General features: G+C 34.5%; 1 protein-coding gene across 1 annotated transcript; it reads right to left on the minus strand.

Moving 5' to 3' along the window:
- Positions 1 to 1,763: 1,763 nt before the first annotated feature.
- On the minus strand, positions 1,764 to 16,573 carry LOC117329424. Its single transcript, XM_033887368.1, has 8 exons — positions 16,485 to 16,573; positions 13,693 to 14,223; positions 12,952 to 13,080; positions 9,789 to 9,933; positions 7,700 to 7,868; positions 6,872 to 7,025; positions 5,687 to 5,815; positions 1,764 to 4,684 (listed from the first exon to the last, which is right to left on the minus strand). The coding sequence occupies exons 2-8, from the start codon at positions 14,132 to 14,134 to the stop codon at positions 4,494 to 4,496; spliced, it is 1,359 nt and encodes a 452-aa protein (XP_033743259.1). The 5' UTR covers positions 14,135 to 14,223; positions 16,485 to 16,573; the 3' UTR covers positions 1,764 to 4,493.
- Between the last annotated feature and the right edge of the window lie 9 nt (positions 16,574 to 16,582).

The raw sequence follows: 16,582 nt of genomic DNA on the forward strand, positions 1-16,582 counted from the left end.
ATGATTTGTTTCACTCAAACCTAGTTAATCTGAACACAGATTTGTGTTTCCCTTTAACCTAGTTAATCTGAACACAGATTTGTGTTTCACTATAACCTAGTTAATCTGAACAGATTTGTGTCTCACTATAACCTAGTTAGCCTTGAAACTTTGTCCTGTTGTGGACACACTGTCTTGCATGTACAATTGAAAACATGCCTTCTCATGACTTATGTGAGCTAATTCGTCTTTAAAATATCAACCCTAGAATAAACAACTCGGACAATGATACAAGTAAAAACATTTTGTTGTCAGCATAACTTAATCTGTTATAAAACAATATTACAGTAAAATTTACATCACTTGCATTATTACAAACTTTAACACGAACCTATATGTTTATCTTTCTAGCAAATCTAGTGACCACTACTACACTAGTATTTGTTTAATCCAACATTCCTGAGGACTAGAACATAACCCTAACTCATATGAGTTTCAAATTAATAGCCATTTTACAGTTTTGAAAAGCTGAAAATGCAACAAGGTGATGGCAATATATTAAAATAGAAAAAAATAATTGAATGAATTTCAAACTTTCATGGAACAATATGTATCCTTTTCTAAAAATGCGTGGACAATATGTACTTGTGTACATATACATTCTTGAAAATAGAATACTTAAAATTTCCTGTAAGTGCCTCTGTGTTGTGTTATTGTAGCAATAGCGTGGAGAATACAACTAGGAACCATGGAAAACCTACACATGAAGTTTTAGGAATATCCTTCCAGTACTTATCAAGAAATAGCGAAAACAAACTTCAATTCTCAAAATCCAAGATGGCCTCATGTCGGCCATTTTGTTTTTCCGAGTAAAAAATCTAAATTGAAATTGCACAACTAAGCACCAAGGGGAATCTACACATGAAGTTTGAGAAATGACCCTCTCTAGTACTAAAATAGAGATAACAGGGATTGTTTATGGAGGGACGGACAACAGACGAGCAACTGACGGACCACGGATGCAGGGCGATTCTGAAGATGGTGGGCTTAAAATCTACTGGTCAAATGTGAGGATGATGAATATGAGTGACTAATACTGAGCACCATATTTTTTTAACATTTACACTGCTAATTTCTACATGTATATACACAATATAACCATATGTAACAAATATAAATTAGCAAAAGGAGAAGGCAGCCACAGACAACCAGAGCTCTTAACAGTAAAAAATATATGTAATGGATTCAGTACATAAGGATCCAACCAACCAAATACAATATACCATAGGTAAACAGGGCATCATGGTATTTCCAATGAAAGTTCTAGAGTGCGAAGAGATATTGTAAAGAGTATGATGTTTCCATTTAAAAAGAACAGCAAGGAGTGAAAAAAAAATTTGTATACACCACATGTATTAAATATGCCTGTATGGCATGAAATATTTGTGTGTACTTCCTTTCGTGGTTTGGAGCTTTCAAATTTTTTCATAGGTACAAACTTTCATTGGTAGTACATGCAACAATAATGCATACAGAAATATCTGTTATTCTTATATTTGTGGTTCCAAAGCAACCACCAAAACAATAAAAGTTTATACATAACAAACATTCCATGTTATACTGTATGCATATTTATAATGACTTAACCATGAAATCTTCAAATATTTCAATAGAAAGCTTAAGGTAAATGAATCAAAAACCTAACATCCAAACAAAATGTACAAAAATGTAATTAACACAAAACAGGTGGTTCTCTACATCAACAACTATATTGTATCATTGTATTGCACTATAATGGCATCTTTTCATGGTGATGTGATACCAAAAGGATGGACAAGATGTATTTCCATTGATCACCATTGGCAACTGGTCAGTTTCATATCACAAACTACAAAGTATTATCAGATTTAGGAATGCCTACTGGTATGAAGTAATGTGTAACAAAAACTATCCATAGGTTTGGTATTTTTTGCTTGTCAATGTTGTCACAGTACATCAAATGTCATAACATTATGACGTCAGACAGCAAGCACAAGTAAGTTCAGCAAATTTGAAATTCTAATTAAAAGTGTCTAAAATCATATTAATCCAAAGTTTACGTGTTGGGCCCATCCCCTACATTATGTCAAAGTTTATTTGTTAGGCCCATCCCCTGCATTGTGTCAGAATTTATGTGTTGGGCCCATCCCTTATATTGTGCCAAAGTTTATGTGTTGGGCCCATCCCCTGCATTGTGTCAGAATTTATGTGTTGGGCCCATCCCCTACATTGTGCCAAAGTTTATGTGTAGGGGCCATCCCCTGCATTGTGTCAGAATTTATGTGTTGGGCCATCCCTTACATTGTACCAAAGTTTATGTGTTGGGCCCATCCCCTACATTGTGCCAAAGTTTATGTGTTGGGCCCATCCTCTGCATTGTGTCAGAATTTATGTGTAGGGGCCATCCCCTACATTGTGCCAAAGGTTATGTGTTGGGCCCATCCCCTACATTGTACCAAAGGTTATGTGTTGGGCCCATCCCCTACATTGTGTCAGAGTTTATGTGTTGGACCCATCCCTTACATTGTACCAAAGTTTATGTGTTGGGCCATCCCTTACATTGTGCCAAAGTTTATGTGTAGGGGCCATCCCTTACATTGTGTCAGAGTTTATGTGTTGGACCCATCCCTTACATTGTACCAAAGTTTATGTGTTGGACCCATCCCTTACATTGTACCAAAGTTTATGTGTTGGGCCCATCCCCTACATTGTGTCAAAGTTTATGTGTTGGGCCCATCCCCTACATTGTGCCAAAGGTTATGTGTTGGGCCATCCCTTACATTGTACCAAAGTTTATGTGTTGGGCCCATCCCTTACATTGTGTCAGAGTTTATGTGTAGGGGCCATCCCTTATATTGTGTCAGAGTTTATGTGTAGGGCCCATCCCCTACATTGTGCCAAAGTTTATGTGTTGGACCCATCCCTTACATTGTACCAAAGTTTATGTGTTGGGCCCATCCCTTACATTGTGTCAGAGTTTATGTGTAGGGCCCATCCCCTACATTGTGCCAAAGTTTATGTGTTGGACCCATCCCTTACATTGTACCAAAGTTTATGTGTTGGGCCCATCCCCTACATTGTGCCAAAGTTTATGTGTTGGGCCATCCCTTACATTGTGCCAAAGTTTATGTGTTGGGCCCATCACTTACATTGTGCCAAAGTTTATGTGTTGGGCCTATCCCTTACATTGTGTCAGAGTTTATGTGTTGGGCCCATCCCCTACATTGTGTCAAAGTTTATGTGTTGGGCCCATCACTTACATTGTGTCAAAGTTTATGTGTAGGTCCCCTGGGCTTGTTACAGGATAAATATATAGTGGCATTACATTTTCAGGCACTTGAAAAAAAAAATATTAAAAATCCTTTAAAATCTAAGAGTCTACAAATAAACATCTTGTTTTTAAAAGTAAAAACACTAAATCTCACACTTTCTCAAATCACTTATTTTTCTGGCAACATATAAACACATAAATAATTAAATATCCACTGTTCCTTTTCTTAGAGGAAATGTAATGTGATATGTTCACAAACATATGACTCCATTAACAAATATGAAGCAGTCCTTGATCTCTAAACTCTGAAGGTTTTGCCTGCTTTGTATTGCACATATATTGTCCAACAAGTTACTTGGTACTGGGATAAACTGACGAAACATGAGATCTGTTCTTCAAATCCAGATCAAATTGCACGGAAAAAAGTAAGTCAAATAGTTTATATACATCTAGTATATTTTCAAAAATATTAAAAAATTAAAAAATAAAACTTTACATGTAGATTAAAAATGATCAATATTACCGGTTTGATGATTATTTTGCCAATTTTCAGATGTTTCTAAAACGAATATCAATTCAAAAACTATGCCTATACTCCCAGTAACTATGCTGTTTGGCCAAAGCAATGCTTACTAATACCATATGACTAGAATAATCAGCTAAACATATCCATCTGACCAAGTGATAGCTTCAGTGTTCACTAAAAGCTTCAGTTTCCATCTAACAGGATGTGATAAAAGTCGCTGTCTGTCTGACTAGGATAATAGCTTCAGTGTCTATTTTACTAGAATATTATAATTCACTTTCTATCTGGACCAGTAGCTTAAATGTCCATCTAGAAGCTTCACTTTGCATCTAACAAGAATGATAAATTCACAGTCTCTAACTGGAAGAGTAATTAATTCTGCTGCGTCTGACTGAGTGGAGTAGCAGTTTATGTGTCTATCTCACTAGGAAGGATAAAATGTGCTGTGTCTGTCAGACTGGAATGAGCTTTAGTGTTCATCTCACTAGGAATAATAAAATGCAGTGTGTCTGTCAGACTGGAGTGATGTTTAGTGTCCATCTCACTAGGAATGATAAAATGCACTGTGTCTGTCAGTCTAGAGTCAGCTTTAGTGTCCATCTCACTAGGAATAATAAAATGCAGTGTGTCTGTCAGACTGGAATGCGCTTAAATGTCCATCTCACCCGAGTTATAATTTCATCTTGTCCACCTGACTAAAGTGATGAAGTTATGTTCTGTAGCAATAGCTAGCACCGGTCCATTGCCATCGTCTCCAATGGCGACAGAGTTAACATGTTCTGAATCTGTATCATAAACAGCTACAGGCCTGGATAAGTCTATGTTGAACAGGTCTTTGTCCTCCTTCACTAGGTACAGGAAAACTTTACCTGGAGTTTGGAAATATAATGTCAAGTAATTTACATGGAATATTAATCAAATGTTTAAAATTTAAAATTGATTTTCTACATCATACCAACAAAATTTGACAATATATCTAAGACAGAAACACCAGAAATCTGAATTTTCAATTATTCAAGCTCCTAACACTTTTCTATAAATAACAACTTTTTTTCTCCACCAAGGACTTAGGAGGGTTTTTAACCCACTCAAGAAGTTCCTCCTCCAATGGAGACTACATATTTGTTTGTCAGCTGGTTTTATTGCCCTGTGAACAGCCAATGTCATTTTTAAGCGGGCTCCCCTTGTAGTAGTTGGTGACTACCTCCTTGAACAATATATGGGAGGCCTGTCACATGCCATCCAGAGCAATTAGGGTGAAGTATCTTGCCCATGGGCACAAACCCAACAGCACAGACCAGTCTATTTCTGAGCTTCTCGAGAAACACAAACCGACATGGGTAAGGAGTGTTGAACCATGTACCGGGTATCTTCACCTGAGGTTACGTGGCTAGTGTTCTAACTGACTCTGCTATCGCAGCACTGGAGACTAGGAAAGGCCTACCAGAAGATCCAATGGCCATGGTTGCAGTACCTCACTTCCTAATATCACCATGTTAGGAGTGACCCTGGTGCTTCTATGCTTCTTTGGCATGCATGAAATGCCATCTTGATTACAGGCAAGTAATAGTCCCAGGTATAATCTTTACCTTGTACACAACAGTGTACCATTTTTTTTATCACATATCCGAACAAATGCATAACCAAACAAATGCCCTTTGAGCAGTTCAGGGTATATAGTGTCCTAAAGTTATGTATATGTTTCCATTGTTACATAATATCTCCTTGACATGACGAAGTTCTACAGTTGAAAAATTATATACTGATGCATCAATCTCTTAATACTTAAGATACCCCAGTAAAGGAAGTACTAAAGCAAAGTACTAAGTAATGGATACGTTTTAAATCAACCTAGAGACATTCATACATACCAGACTTGGCCCCGATTACTAAGATGTTGACTCTCCAGGCAATACACTCTGGAATGACATTTATGGCTTCGTACACATTGTGTTGTTTGAATTCCTTCAGATCCAGGGAAACACAAAGCATGCCATCATCTGTAATACACAGTAATACCAGCTAAATATGTTTATTTCTACATCAAATCTTTACATGTCAACATTCAAGATGACCACTTGCCGTCCATCTTGTTGTCCCAATCTGTCTCAAAAATAATACATCCAGCCACATCATGGAACAAAAATTAACCTAGATTTGATCCATCAAATACAACAATATTCAAATCAGAATCCAAAATGGCTGCTTTTGGCAATTTCTTCTGATCAGTCTTAAAATTCAACCTACAGAAAAAGAGATTAAGGGGAACATACAGATGAACGGAAAGATCTATGCAATGATTCCTTAGAAAACTTCCAAAATGAAACCAAAATCAGTCTCAAAATCGAACATATCATTTTAGGAACCAAGAGAACCTAAATTAGAAATCTCTTTCCAGTACTTCACTAGGAATAGCGATAAAAGAATTAAGGAGTGCTGGGTCACAACTAGTATAGACAAAGGACAACCTGAACAGGCCAACCATCTATGATCCTCAATATTCAAAGCCTACTCATGTATTTCTACCAGCATGATGGTCAATCATAATAAGCTGGAAATAGTTCATTCATAACTTTTTGAGATAAGAACATAACAAATCCACAAAAATACATGCTTCTGCATATCACCAGGATTAAGCAAACATGAAGTATTATACTTGTAATTATTAATCAATGTAGAGTTAAACACAATTGTTGACACTGATGTCGGAAAAGTAACTGATACATCAGGCTTCATGACTGTCTCATGTGAAACCGTAAATTATGAGATAGATTCATCGATGGAGAAAGAAGGCAAACATATTCAGATCAATATATTTTGTTTTATTTTATTATTATTATTTTCCATTGTGGATTAGACATTCAAAAGTTGGGGGTGGGCTTATTCCCGAATATGAGCCTATGCAGGAAAAGTGAAAAACAGGGGGAGGGGGGGCTTATCCCCGAGCATGGGCTGGGCTTATACTCAGTAAAATACGATAGTAGACTATGAAGAAAGAAAGGCCTGATCTTTACATCATTACCAGTATACCTGGTTCATATAGAGGATCTTCTCACCTGTCAGACATACTGCTTTATCATCACGGAAAAGGATAGTTTTGACTGCTGCTCCAAATACACACAAGATAACAGGTCGGTCCTGTTTACAATTTCTGTTTTGATCGGTCCCTTTGTACAGAAATAAGTTACCAATATCATCACTTGCCAGCACCTGTATCGAACACAAAAAAACCTTTAAAACCATGTATGTGTATTCACAACCTTTTCATGTCTTGATCTTATTTTGTTCCTGTTACAGATGAGTCAATCAAAACAAATATTTTACCATGCATACAAACAAATATATTAGTTTTTGTCTCATTTTGGGAAGAAAATTGGTGAATTGGGAAAGATTTTTTCAGGCATTAACTACAAATTTTGGGGAATTTGGCTTAAATATGAAATAATTTCAATTGGGAATGGGGTCCATTAATGGCCCTAAAAAGCCCACAGAAAAAGCCCTGGGTGGGCATAGGAGCAAATTGAGTCTTATAACATGATAATGTTTTAACTAAAACACTCCATTCTTTCTTGACTTAAGTAAACACAATAGTCTGACAAGTTGTCATGCCAACAACCTTACATCTATCAAAGTAAATTAGGGTTCATAATCTGACAAACATTTACTTCAATGAAGATGTATGAGCTGACTGGATACATAATACTATGATTTACTAAATTCACTTCGTGAAAAGAAGTACTGAATTATCAATAAAAGAATTATCATTTTTTGCTTAACTAACATTTTTAAACCTCTTAAATATATCAAATTTATGGTTGTAACATACATAATCATTTGTGAAATTTAGTGAAGAGTATTGCAGACAAGATCAGTGGTGATTGAACCTTGTTTCGATGTAGAGCGACTGCGAGTATGTTGGTTGACTCCTGGCCAGCCAAGTCCTGTCGACACCGGAGTTTAGCCTTTAGCTCCCGGCGATAGTCTATATCCCACACAGGATGTCCCTGAAGGAAGCTACAGTTGGCTGCTGCCACAAATGTTAGGCCACTACAACTACAAAATGAATCCCATAAATCTTTTAGTTTAATAGTTAGATTAAGATTGCTTGTACTATATTTACCTGAAATCAAGTTAATAGTATTATTATACATTGACCATAGTTACTGGACATAGCTGACCTATATTATTGTTGACTTGCAATTACCATGCAGACCTGTAGTTAACCTGTAATCACCTGTAACAGCTTACCAGTAGTTACCTAATGGTTTACCTTTAAAGTTACTTACCAGTTTACCTGTATAGTTACCACATCAGTTTACCTGTATAGTTACCACACCAGTTTACCTGTATAGTTACCACACCAGTTTACCTGTATAGTAACCACATCAGTTTACCTGTATAGTTACCACATCAGTTTACCTGTATAGTTACCACACCAGTTTACCTGTATAGTTACCACACCAGTTTACCTGTATAGTTACCACACCAGTATACCTGTATAGTTACCACACCAGTTTACCTGTATAGTTACCACATCAGTTTACCTGTATAGTTACCACACCAGTTTACCTGTATAGTTACCACACCAGTTTACCTGTATAGTTACCACACCAGTTTACCTGTATAGTTACCACACCAGTTTACCTGTATAGTTACCACACCAGTATACCTGTATAGTTACCACACCAGTTTACCTGTATAGTTACCACATCAGTTTACCTGTATAGTTACCACACCAGTTTACCTGTATAGTTACCACATCAGTATACCTGTATAGTTACCACACCAGTTTACCTGTATAGTTACCACATCAGTTTACCTGTATAGTTACCACATCAGTATACCTGTATAGTTACCACACCAGTTTACCTGTATAGTTACCGCATCAGTTTACCTGTATAGTTACCACATCAGTTTACCTGTATAGTTACCACACCAGTTTACCTGTATAGTTACCAAACCAGTTTACCTGTATAGTTACCACATCAGTTTACCTGTATAGTTACCACACCAGTTTACCTGTATAGTTACCACACCAGTTTACCTGTATAGTTACCACACCAGTTAACCTGTATAGTTACCAAACCAGTTTACCTGTATAGTTACCAAACCAGTTTACCTGTATAGTTACCACATCAGTTTACCTGTATAGTTACCAAACCAGATTACCTGTATAGTTACCACATCAGTTTACCTGTATAGTTACCACACCAGTTTACCTGTATAGTTACCACACCAGTTTACCTGTATAGTTACCACACCAGTTTACCTGTATAGTTACCACACCAGTTTACCTGTATAGTTACCACACCAGTTTACCTGTATAGTTACCACATCAGTTTACCTGTAAAGTTACCACACCAGTTTACCTGTATAGTTACCACACCAGTTTACACACATGTATAGTTACCAAACCCGTTTAAATACATGTATAGTTACCACACCAGTTTACATTTATATTTACTTACCAGTTTACCTGTATAGTTACCAAACCAGTTTACCTGTATAGTTACCACACCAGCTTACCTGTATAGTTACCACACCAGTTTACCTGTATAGTTACCAAACCAGTTTACCTCTATAGTTACCACACCAGTTTACCTGTATAGTTACCAAACCAGTTTACCTGTATAGTTACCACAACAGCTTACCTGTATAGTTACCACACCAGTTTACACACATGTATAGTTACCAAACCCATTTAAATACATGTATAGTTACCACACCAGTTTACATTTATATTTACTTACCAGTTTACCTGTATAGTTACCACACCATTTAACCTGTATATTTACCCTACCAGTTTACCTGTATATTTACCTATCAGTTAATCTGTATATAAACCTACCAGTTTACCTGTATATAAACCTACCAGTTTACCTGTATATTTACCTACCAGTTTACCTGTATAATTACCTACTAGTTTACCTGAGGTAATCTGATTTGATTGACCTATATGTGTACAGTACTTACCTGACAGAGTTCACTTGTTTGCTGAAGTAAGAGATTTTGGTGGACTGCTCTGTTGTCATGTCATTGAGGATGAGAGAGGAATCCTTGGAAGTTGAGATGACAAACATGTCATTAATGCCCAATAGGAGGTGATTTACTGTCAAACCTAAAAACAATCAATATCACAAGACTTGTCCTTTAAAATAATTTAAATTGACAAAACCTTATTATCAGTAAAAATATGTTGTTTAAATTTAGAATTGATATATATCCCTTTCCAAAATTATGCTAAAAGAAGAAGAAAAGCTTAAACCATTCAAGATTTTTCTGTTAGTTGCTGATGTCTGCAAGATGTCTTATCACATTCATATAACTCTCATTATATTTATAAATGCTCTCATTACATTGACAACACTCATTACATTTATAACTCTCATTACATTTATAACTCCCATTACATTTATAACTCCCATTACATTTATGACTCTCATTACATGGACAACACTCATTACATTTATAACTCCCATTACATTTATAACTCTCATTACATTTATAACTCCCATTACATGGACAACACTCATTACATTTATGACTCCCATTACATTTATAACTCTCATTACATTTATAACTCTCATTACATTTATAACTCCCATTACATTTATAACTCCCATTACATTTATAACTCCCATTACATTTATAACTCCCATTACATTTATAGCTCCCATTAAATTTATAACTCCCATTACATTTATAACACTCATTACATTTATAGCTCCCATTACATTTGTAACACTCATTACATTTATAAAGCTCTCTCATTACATTTATAACTCCCATTACATTTATAGCTCCCATTACATTTATAGCTCCCATTACATTTGTAACACTCATTACATTTATAAAGCTCTCTCATTACATTTATAACTCCCATTACATTTATAGCTCCCATTACATTTATAAAGCTCTCTCATTACATTTGTAACACTCATTACATTTATAAAGCTCTCTCATTACATTTATAACTCCCATTACATTTATAACTCCCCTTACATTTATAACTACCATTACATTTATAACTCCCATTACATTTATAGCTCTCATTACATTTATAGCACTCATTACATTTATGACTCATTACATTTATGACTCTCATTACATTTATAACTCGCATTACATTTATAACTCCCATTACATTTATAACTCTCATTACATTTATAAAGCTCTCTCATTACATTTACAACTCCCATTACATTTATAACTCTCATTACATTTATAGCTCCCATTACATTTATAGCTCCCATTACATTTATGACTCATTACATTTATGACTCATTACATTTATGACTCTCATTACATTTATAACTCCCATTACATTTATAAATGCTCTCATTACATTGACAACACTCATTACACTCATTACATTTATGACTCTCATTACATTTATGACTCTCATTACATTTATAACTCCCATTACATTTATGACTCTCATTACATTTATCACTCTCATTACATTTATAACTCCCATTACATTTATAACTCCCATTACATTTATAAAGCTCTCATTACATTTATGACTCTCATTACATTTATGACTCCCATTACATTTATAACTCTCATTACATTTATAGCTCTCATTACATTTATAACACTCATTACATTTATGACTCATTACATTTATGACTCTCATTACATTTATAACTCGCATTACATTTATAACTCCCATTACATTTATAGCTCCCATTACATTTATAGCTCCCATTACATATAACTCCCATTACATTTATAACTCCCATTACATTCATAAAGCTCTCTCATTACATTTATAACTACCATTACATTTATAACTCCCATTACATTTATAGCTCCCATTACATTTGTAACACATTACATTTATAAAGCTCTCTCATTACATTTATAACTCTCACTACATTTATAACTCCCATTACATTTATAGCTCCCATTACATTTATAGCTCCCATTACATTTATAACTCTCATTACATTTATAACTCCCATTACATTTATAACTCCCATTACATTTATAAAGCTCTCTCATTACATTTATAACTCTCATTACATTTATAACTCCCATTACATTTATAGCTCCCATTAAATTTATAACTCCCATTACATTTATAACTTCCATTACATTTATAGCTCCCATTACATTTATAAAGCTCTCTCCCATTACATTTATAACTCCCATTACATTTATAAAGCTCTCTCATTACATTTATAACTCCCATTACATTTATAACTCCCATTACATTTATAACTCCCATTACATTTATAAAGCTCTCTCATTACATTTATAACTCACATTACATTTATAACTCACATTACATTTATAACTCCCATTACATTTATAACTCCCATTACATGTATAACTCTCATTACATTTATAACTCTCATTACATTTATAACTCCCATTACATTTATAACTCTCATTACATTTATAACTCTCATTACATTTATAACTCCCATTACATGGACAACACTCATTACATTTATAACTCACATTACATTTATAACTCTCATTACATTTATAGCTCCCATTACATTTATAACTCCCATTACATTTATAACTCTCATTACATTTATAACTCCCATTACATTTATAACTCTCATTACATTTATAACTCCCATTACATTTATAACTCTCATTACATTTATAACTCTCATTACATTTAAACTCCCATACATTTATAATCTCCCATTTACATTTATAACCTCTCATTACTTATGACTCCCATTACATTTATAACTTAATCCCATTACATTTATAACCTCCGCATTAACATTTATACTTCATTACATTTATGACTTCATTACATTTATAAAGCTCTCTCATTACATTTATAACTCCCATTACATTTATGACTCCCATTACATTTATGACTCCCATTACATTTATAACTCTCTTTACATTTATAACACTCATTACATTTATGACTCATTACATTTATGACTCTCATTACATTTATAACTCTCATTACATTGACAACACTCATTACATTTATGACTCTCATTACATTTATAACTCTCATTACATTGACAACACTCATTACATTTATGACTCTCATTACATTTATAACTCCTATTACATTTATAAAGCTCTCATTACATTAATAATACTCATTACATTATAGATAAGTCTCATTACATCTAAAACCTTAACAACTAACCAGCCCGAGTGACAGCCAGATCTGTAACCATCCTCTGATGCTGGTGGAGTGTAGTATTCTTGATGCACACATCAATGTTTTCCCAGGATATTACCCTGCCATCCTCATGTCCACTTAAAAGGACATTATCTTTAACAGATATAAATCAATGTGACTTTATTAGAGTAATTTAGGGTGAAGAGGTGGGGTGGGACATTTTTGGTCTTATTCCCACTACCCGATGACAAATAGTATTGTTTCTACTTTTAAAACTTCCTCATAAATTGTTTTCTTCACCTTGTATTCAATTGACAATGCAATATGTATTAGCTCAACAAAAATCTATTGTAAACATGTACTGTAAAGTCTCTTACAGGGTACATTTTTCAAAACAATCAATTTTGAGTACATTGTATAAATAAATATTAATGTATAATGTACCTGGAATACTGGACATAACTTTAAACAAATTCACAGACACAATTCCGAAGAGTGAAAATCCTTTGTAGTGTATATTTTTACCTTAAACTCATATATTTATATTTGTTTCAAACAAGTTTTATAACAAAGCATGCAGTCAGTACATCCTAAAATATTTTTGTCTGTTCAATTTATAAAATACCAATTTATGAACATTTGTACAACTGCATTACACACTTAAACCTAGTAAGTTTTATTTTCTAAAAATATGAAAAGTTAGTACACTGTACATGAATATATTTACCTTTCAACTTCAAAAAGTTAGTTCATGAATATATTTACCTTTCAACTTCAAAGCTGTGATCATTCCATAGCATTTTGGGTATTCTATCTTTTTCACTTTTTTCCTCTTGTTCTTGATAAAGTTATTTCTATGATATTCAGCGTAGACTTCTCTCCAAAATATTGTGGGTAATTTCTTCAAATTGTCCGCTGTAGCTAATAAATCATCACTCTCATCAATTTCTAGCAGTCCAGATATTTCTACGATATCACAGGTAGAAATTTCTGTCAGGCAACATCGAAGCCAGACATGAAAGTACTTTTCAAAATCATCCACAATATCATACCAAAGTCTACACACTTTCTGCACCCTAGCTAATGATAATCCGTCAAGTTTGCTGAGAATTAAAACATGAATCTCCTTTGCTAAAATCATGATATTTGATTCATCTTTGGTGTTTGATTTTGCTGTAAATCCATACAGTAATGAAGTATTATCCATACTGACAATGTTCCGGCTACAGTAATCGCAGACGGTAATCCAGCGTTGCCTACACTGCTGTTACATTGGACAACAGCACAGCTATATATCTACAAAGGTAATCAGTAAAAGATTAATTCTGGGGGTCATCTGACAATATTCCTCCAATAACATTTAATGATCATACCCTTGAAAATAACCTTTCATCAATATCTTTGTTAGACTAAACCTGTATCATAGCAGCAATTTCAATATGTTTTAACTTGACAATTAACATTTAAAAGTCACTTTACATAATGAGTTGTAGCGGGGGATGTTATCGTATATGTACTGACAGGTTAAGCTGACAGGGTTAAGCTTAACGCTAACTATATGCTATTCCTATATGTTGTGTCTGTACTATGTGTACCTGTGTCACCTTGACCTTTTGCTAGTCCTCTGTTCACGTGTGCTGTATCTGGTCGATGTTTTTGTCGTGCATTGTTCGTAGTCGCTTGCTTTTTCGTCAGTGTCTGTCATGCCTGTGTATCCTCTGTCGAGATTGGTCCTTATAGTTTTGTATTGTTAAAAAGTGGGATAAATTCAGGGTGGTGTATCGTATACTGGGCAGTCTGATGGATTAGTTTCCTGTGTGCTGTCACGTCTTCCTCGCCAGTACTAATGTAGCGTTAGGGTATGTAAGGTCTTGGGTGGGTAGTATTGGTCGGGATGTTGGGTTTAGTTAGGTCGTACAGGTATGGGGGTTGGTTTCAGGTTAGGATGTTAGATATAGCTAGGCCTATGCTGTTGTCTGTTTTTATGTAATTTCATGTTGTAAATGTTTATGTCATCATTAATAAATGGTTAATTGTAGTTCAAGACATTTGTTCTCTCTCTAAACGACAGATACAAGTTACCCATCGAACCTGGGTTGTTGGTCCACAGGGGCGAGTCAGGGTGCAGTTTGACGTACAAACTGGGCCCCGATACGCTCCTGTTACAGAGTAAAACAAGAGCTGTTGGAGAACAGCATAGCTCGTCTCGCAAATGTTTGTCAATAAATAATTAAAATATATTAATTGGAATGGTTTTGCAAATTGCATTAATAATATTTATATTGTTTACATGATCAGATTATGTTTTGTGAATTTATGCAATTTTCAAAACCATACCAATTTATATATATATAAATTATTTATTGACAAACATTCGGGAGACAAGCTATGCTGTTGTAGATTAAATGAATATATTAAATACAAATGTAATTGCTTTTGGACATATTTCTTCAATTTTTTGACAAAATATTATCCTAATGAGAGTTGTCTCCCTTGAAAAATGTGGACCAGTATAAATTGTCTATTGTGAGCATTTTCACATTGTTTTATTTTCAGTTTCACCCCAAGAAGGGATAGTGTAACTCCATATGGACTCTTTAACCAAATATCAGCACCCTAGTACAATCATAAAGTGATGTATTAAATAGCTTTCAACATTTGCACAAATTGAAAAAAAAAAAATGTGTTTTTTCCCCAAAAAAATATGTCAGTTTAACTCCGGCAAGGGATAGTTTAACCCCCACAGGGAACCTAATACCATGTATTACTATGCCTTTAAACACTCACAATATAAACTTAAAACAAAGTCCAAAGATTTAAAAACAAAAAACACAGATTTAAAAAGAAAAAATCCATTTTTTTTTAAGTTTTACTACAGAAAGGGATTGTCTTACTCCATAGGGACTCTATTGCAGGGGATAGTTTAACCCAAGAGGGAGTCTATTACCAACTATCAGCACCCTAGTACAATTATAAAGTGATGTATTAATACCTTTCAACACTTGCACCAAAAACTTAACGCAGAAATATTCTAAGTCAAAAATTTGAATATTCTGGTTTTTTCCAAAAAAAATCTTTTAGTTTAACTCTGGCAGGGGATAGTCTAACCCCAGAGGGACTCTATTGCCAATTATCAGCACCCTAGTACAATTATGAAGTGATGTATTAATACCTTTCAACACTTGCACCAAAAACTTAACGCAAAAACTTTCCAAGTCCAAAAATTTTCAAAAATCTGTTTTTTTTCCCTAAAAAATCTTTTAATCTAACTCCGGCAGGGGATAGTTTGACCCCACAGGGACCATATTATCATAAATTACTATGCCTTTCAACACCTGCACCAAAAATTTAACATTTGGAAAACCAACGCCGATGCCGACGCCGACGCCGGAGTGACGACATAAGCTCTCACTCTTCTTCGAAGAGACGAGCTAATAAATATCTTTTTTTTGCACTCCTGCAGTTGCAGGACATTGTACATGTCATTGTATATCCTAATGAGAACACGTTCTTAGCAACATATCAAAACATTATGTATCATATATTGTTGTACTTACATAGCCAATAACCTATACTTCTTTGTTTTCTCCTGTCTATCCAGATCGTCTGTTTAGTATGTGTTCATGATCAGTACGACATATGTTCCCGCGAAATA

Source organism: Pecten maximus, chromosome 6, assembly GCF_902652985.1.
Source record: "Pecten maximus chromosome 6, xPecMax1.1, whole genome shotgun sequence".
Classification (NCBI taxonomy): domain Eukaryota; kingdom Metazoa; phylum Mollusca; class Bivalvia; order Pectinida; family Pectinidae; genus Pecten; species Pecten maximus.

Excerpts from the sequence above, each read along its gene's own strand:
- LOC117329424 (XM_033887368.1), bottom strand. The coding sequence starts at position 14,134 with ATGGATAATACTTCATTACTGTATGGATTTACAGCAAAATCAAACACC. Across the intron at positions 13,081-13,692 it reads CACAGCTTTGAAGTTGAAAG|ATAATGTCCTTTTAAGTGGA; the intron begins GTAAATATATTC and ends TATCTGTTAAAG. Across the intron at positions 9,934-12,951 it reads TCTGGCTGTCACTCGGGCTG|GTTTGACAGTAAATCACCTC; the intron begins GTTAGTTGTTAA and ends GATTGTTTTTAG.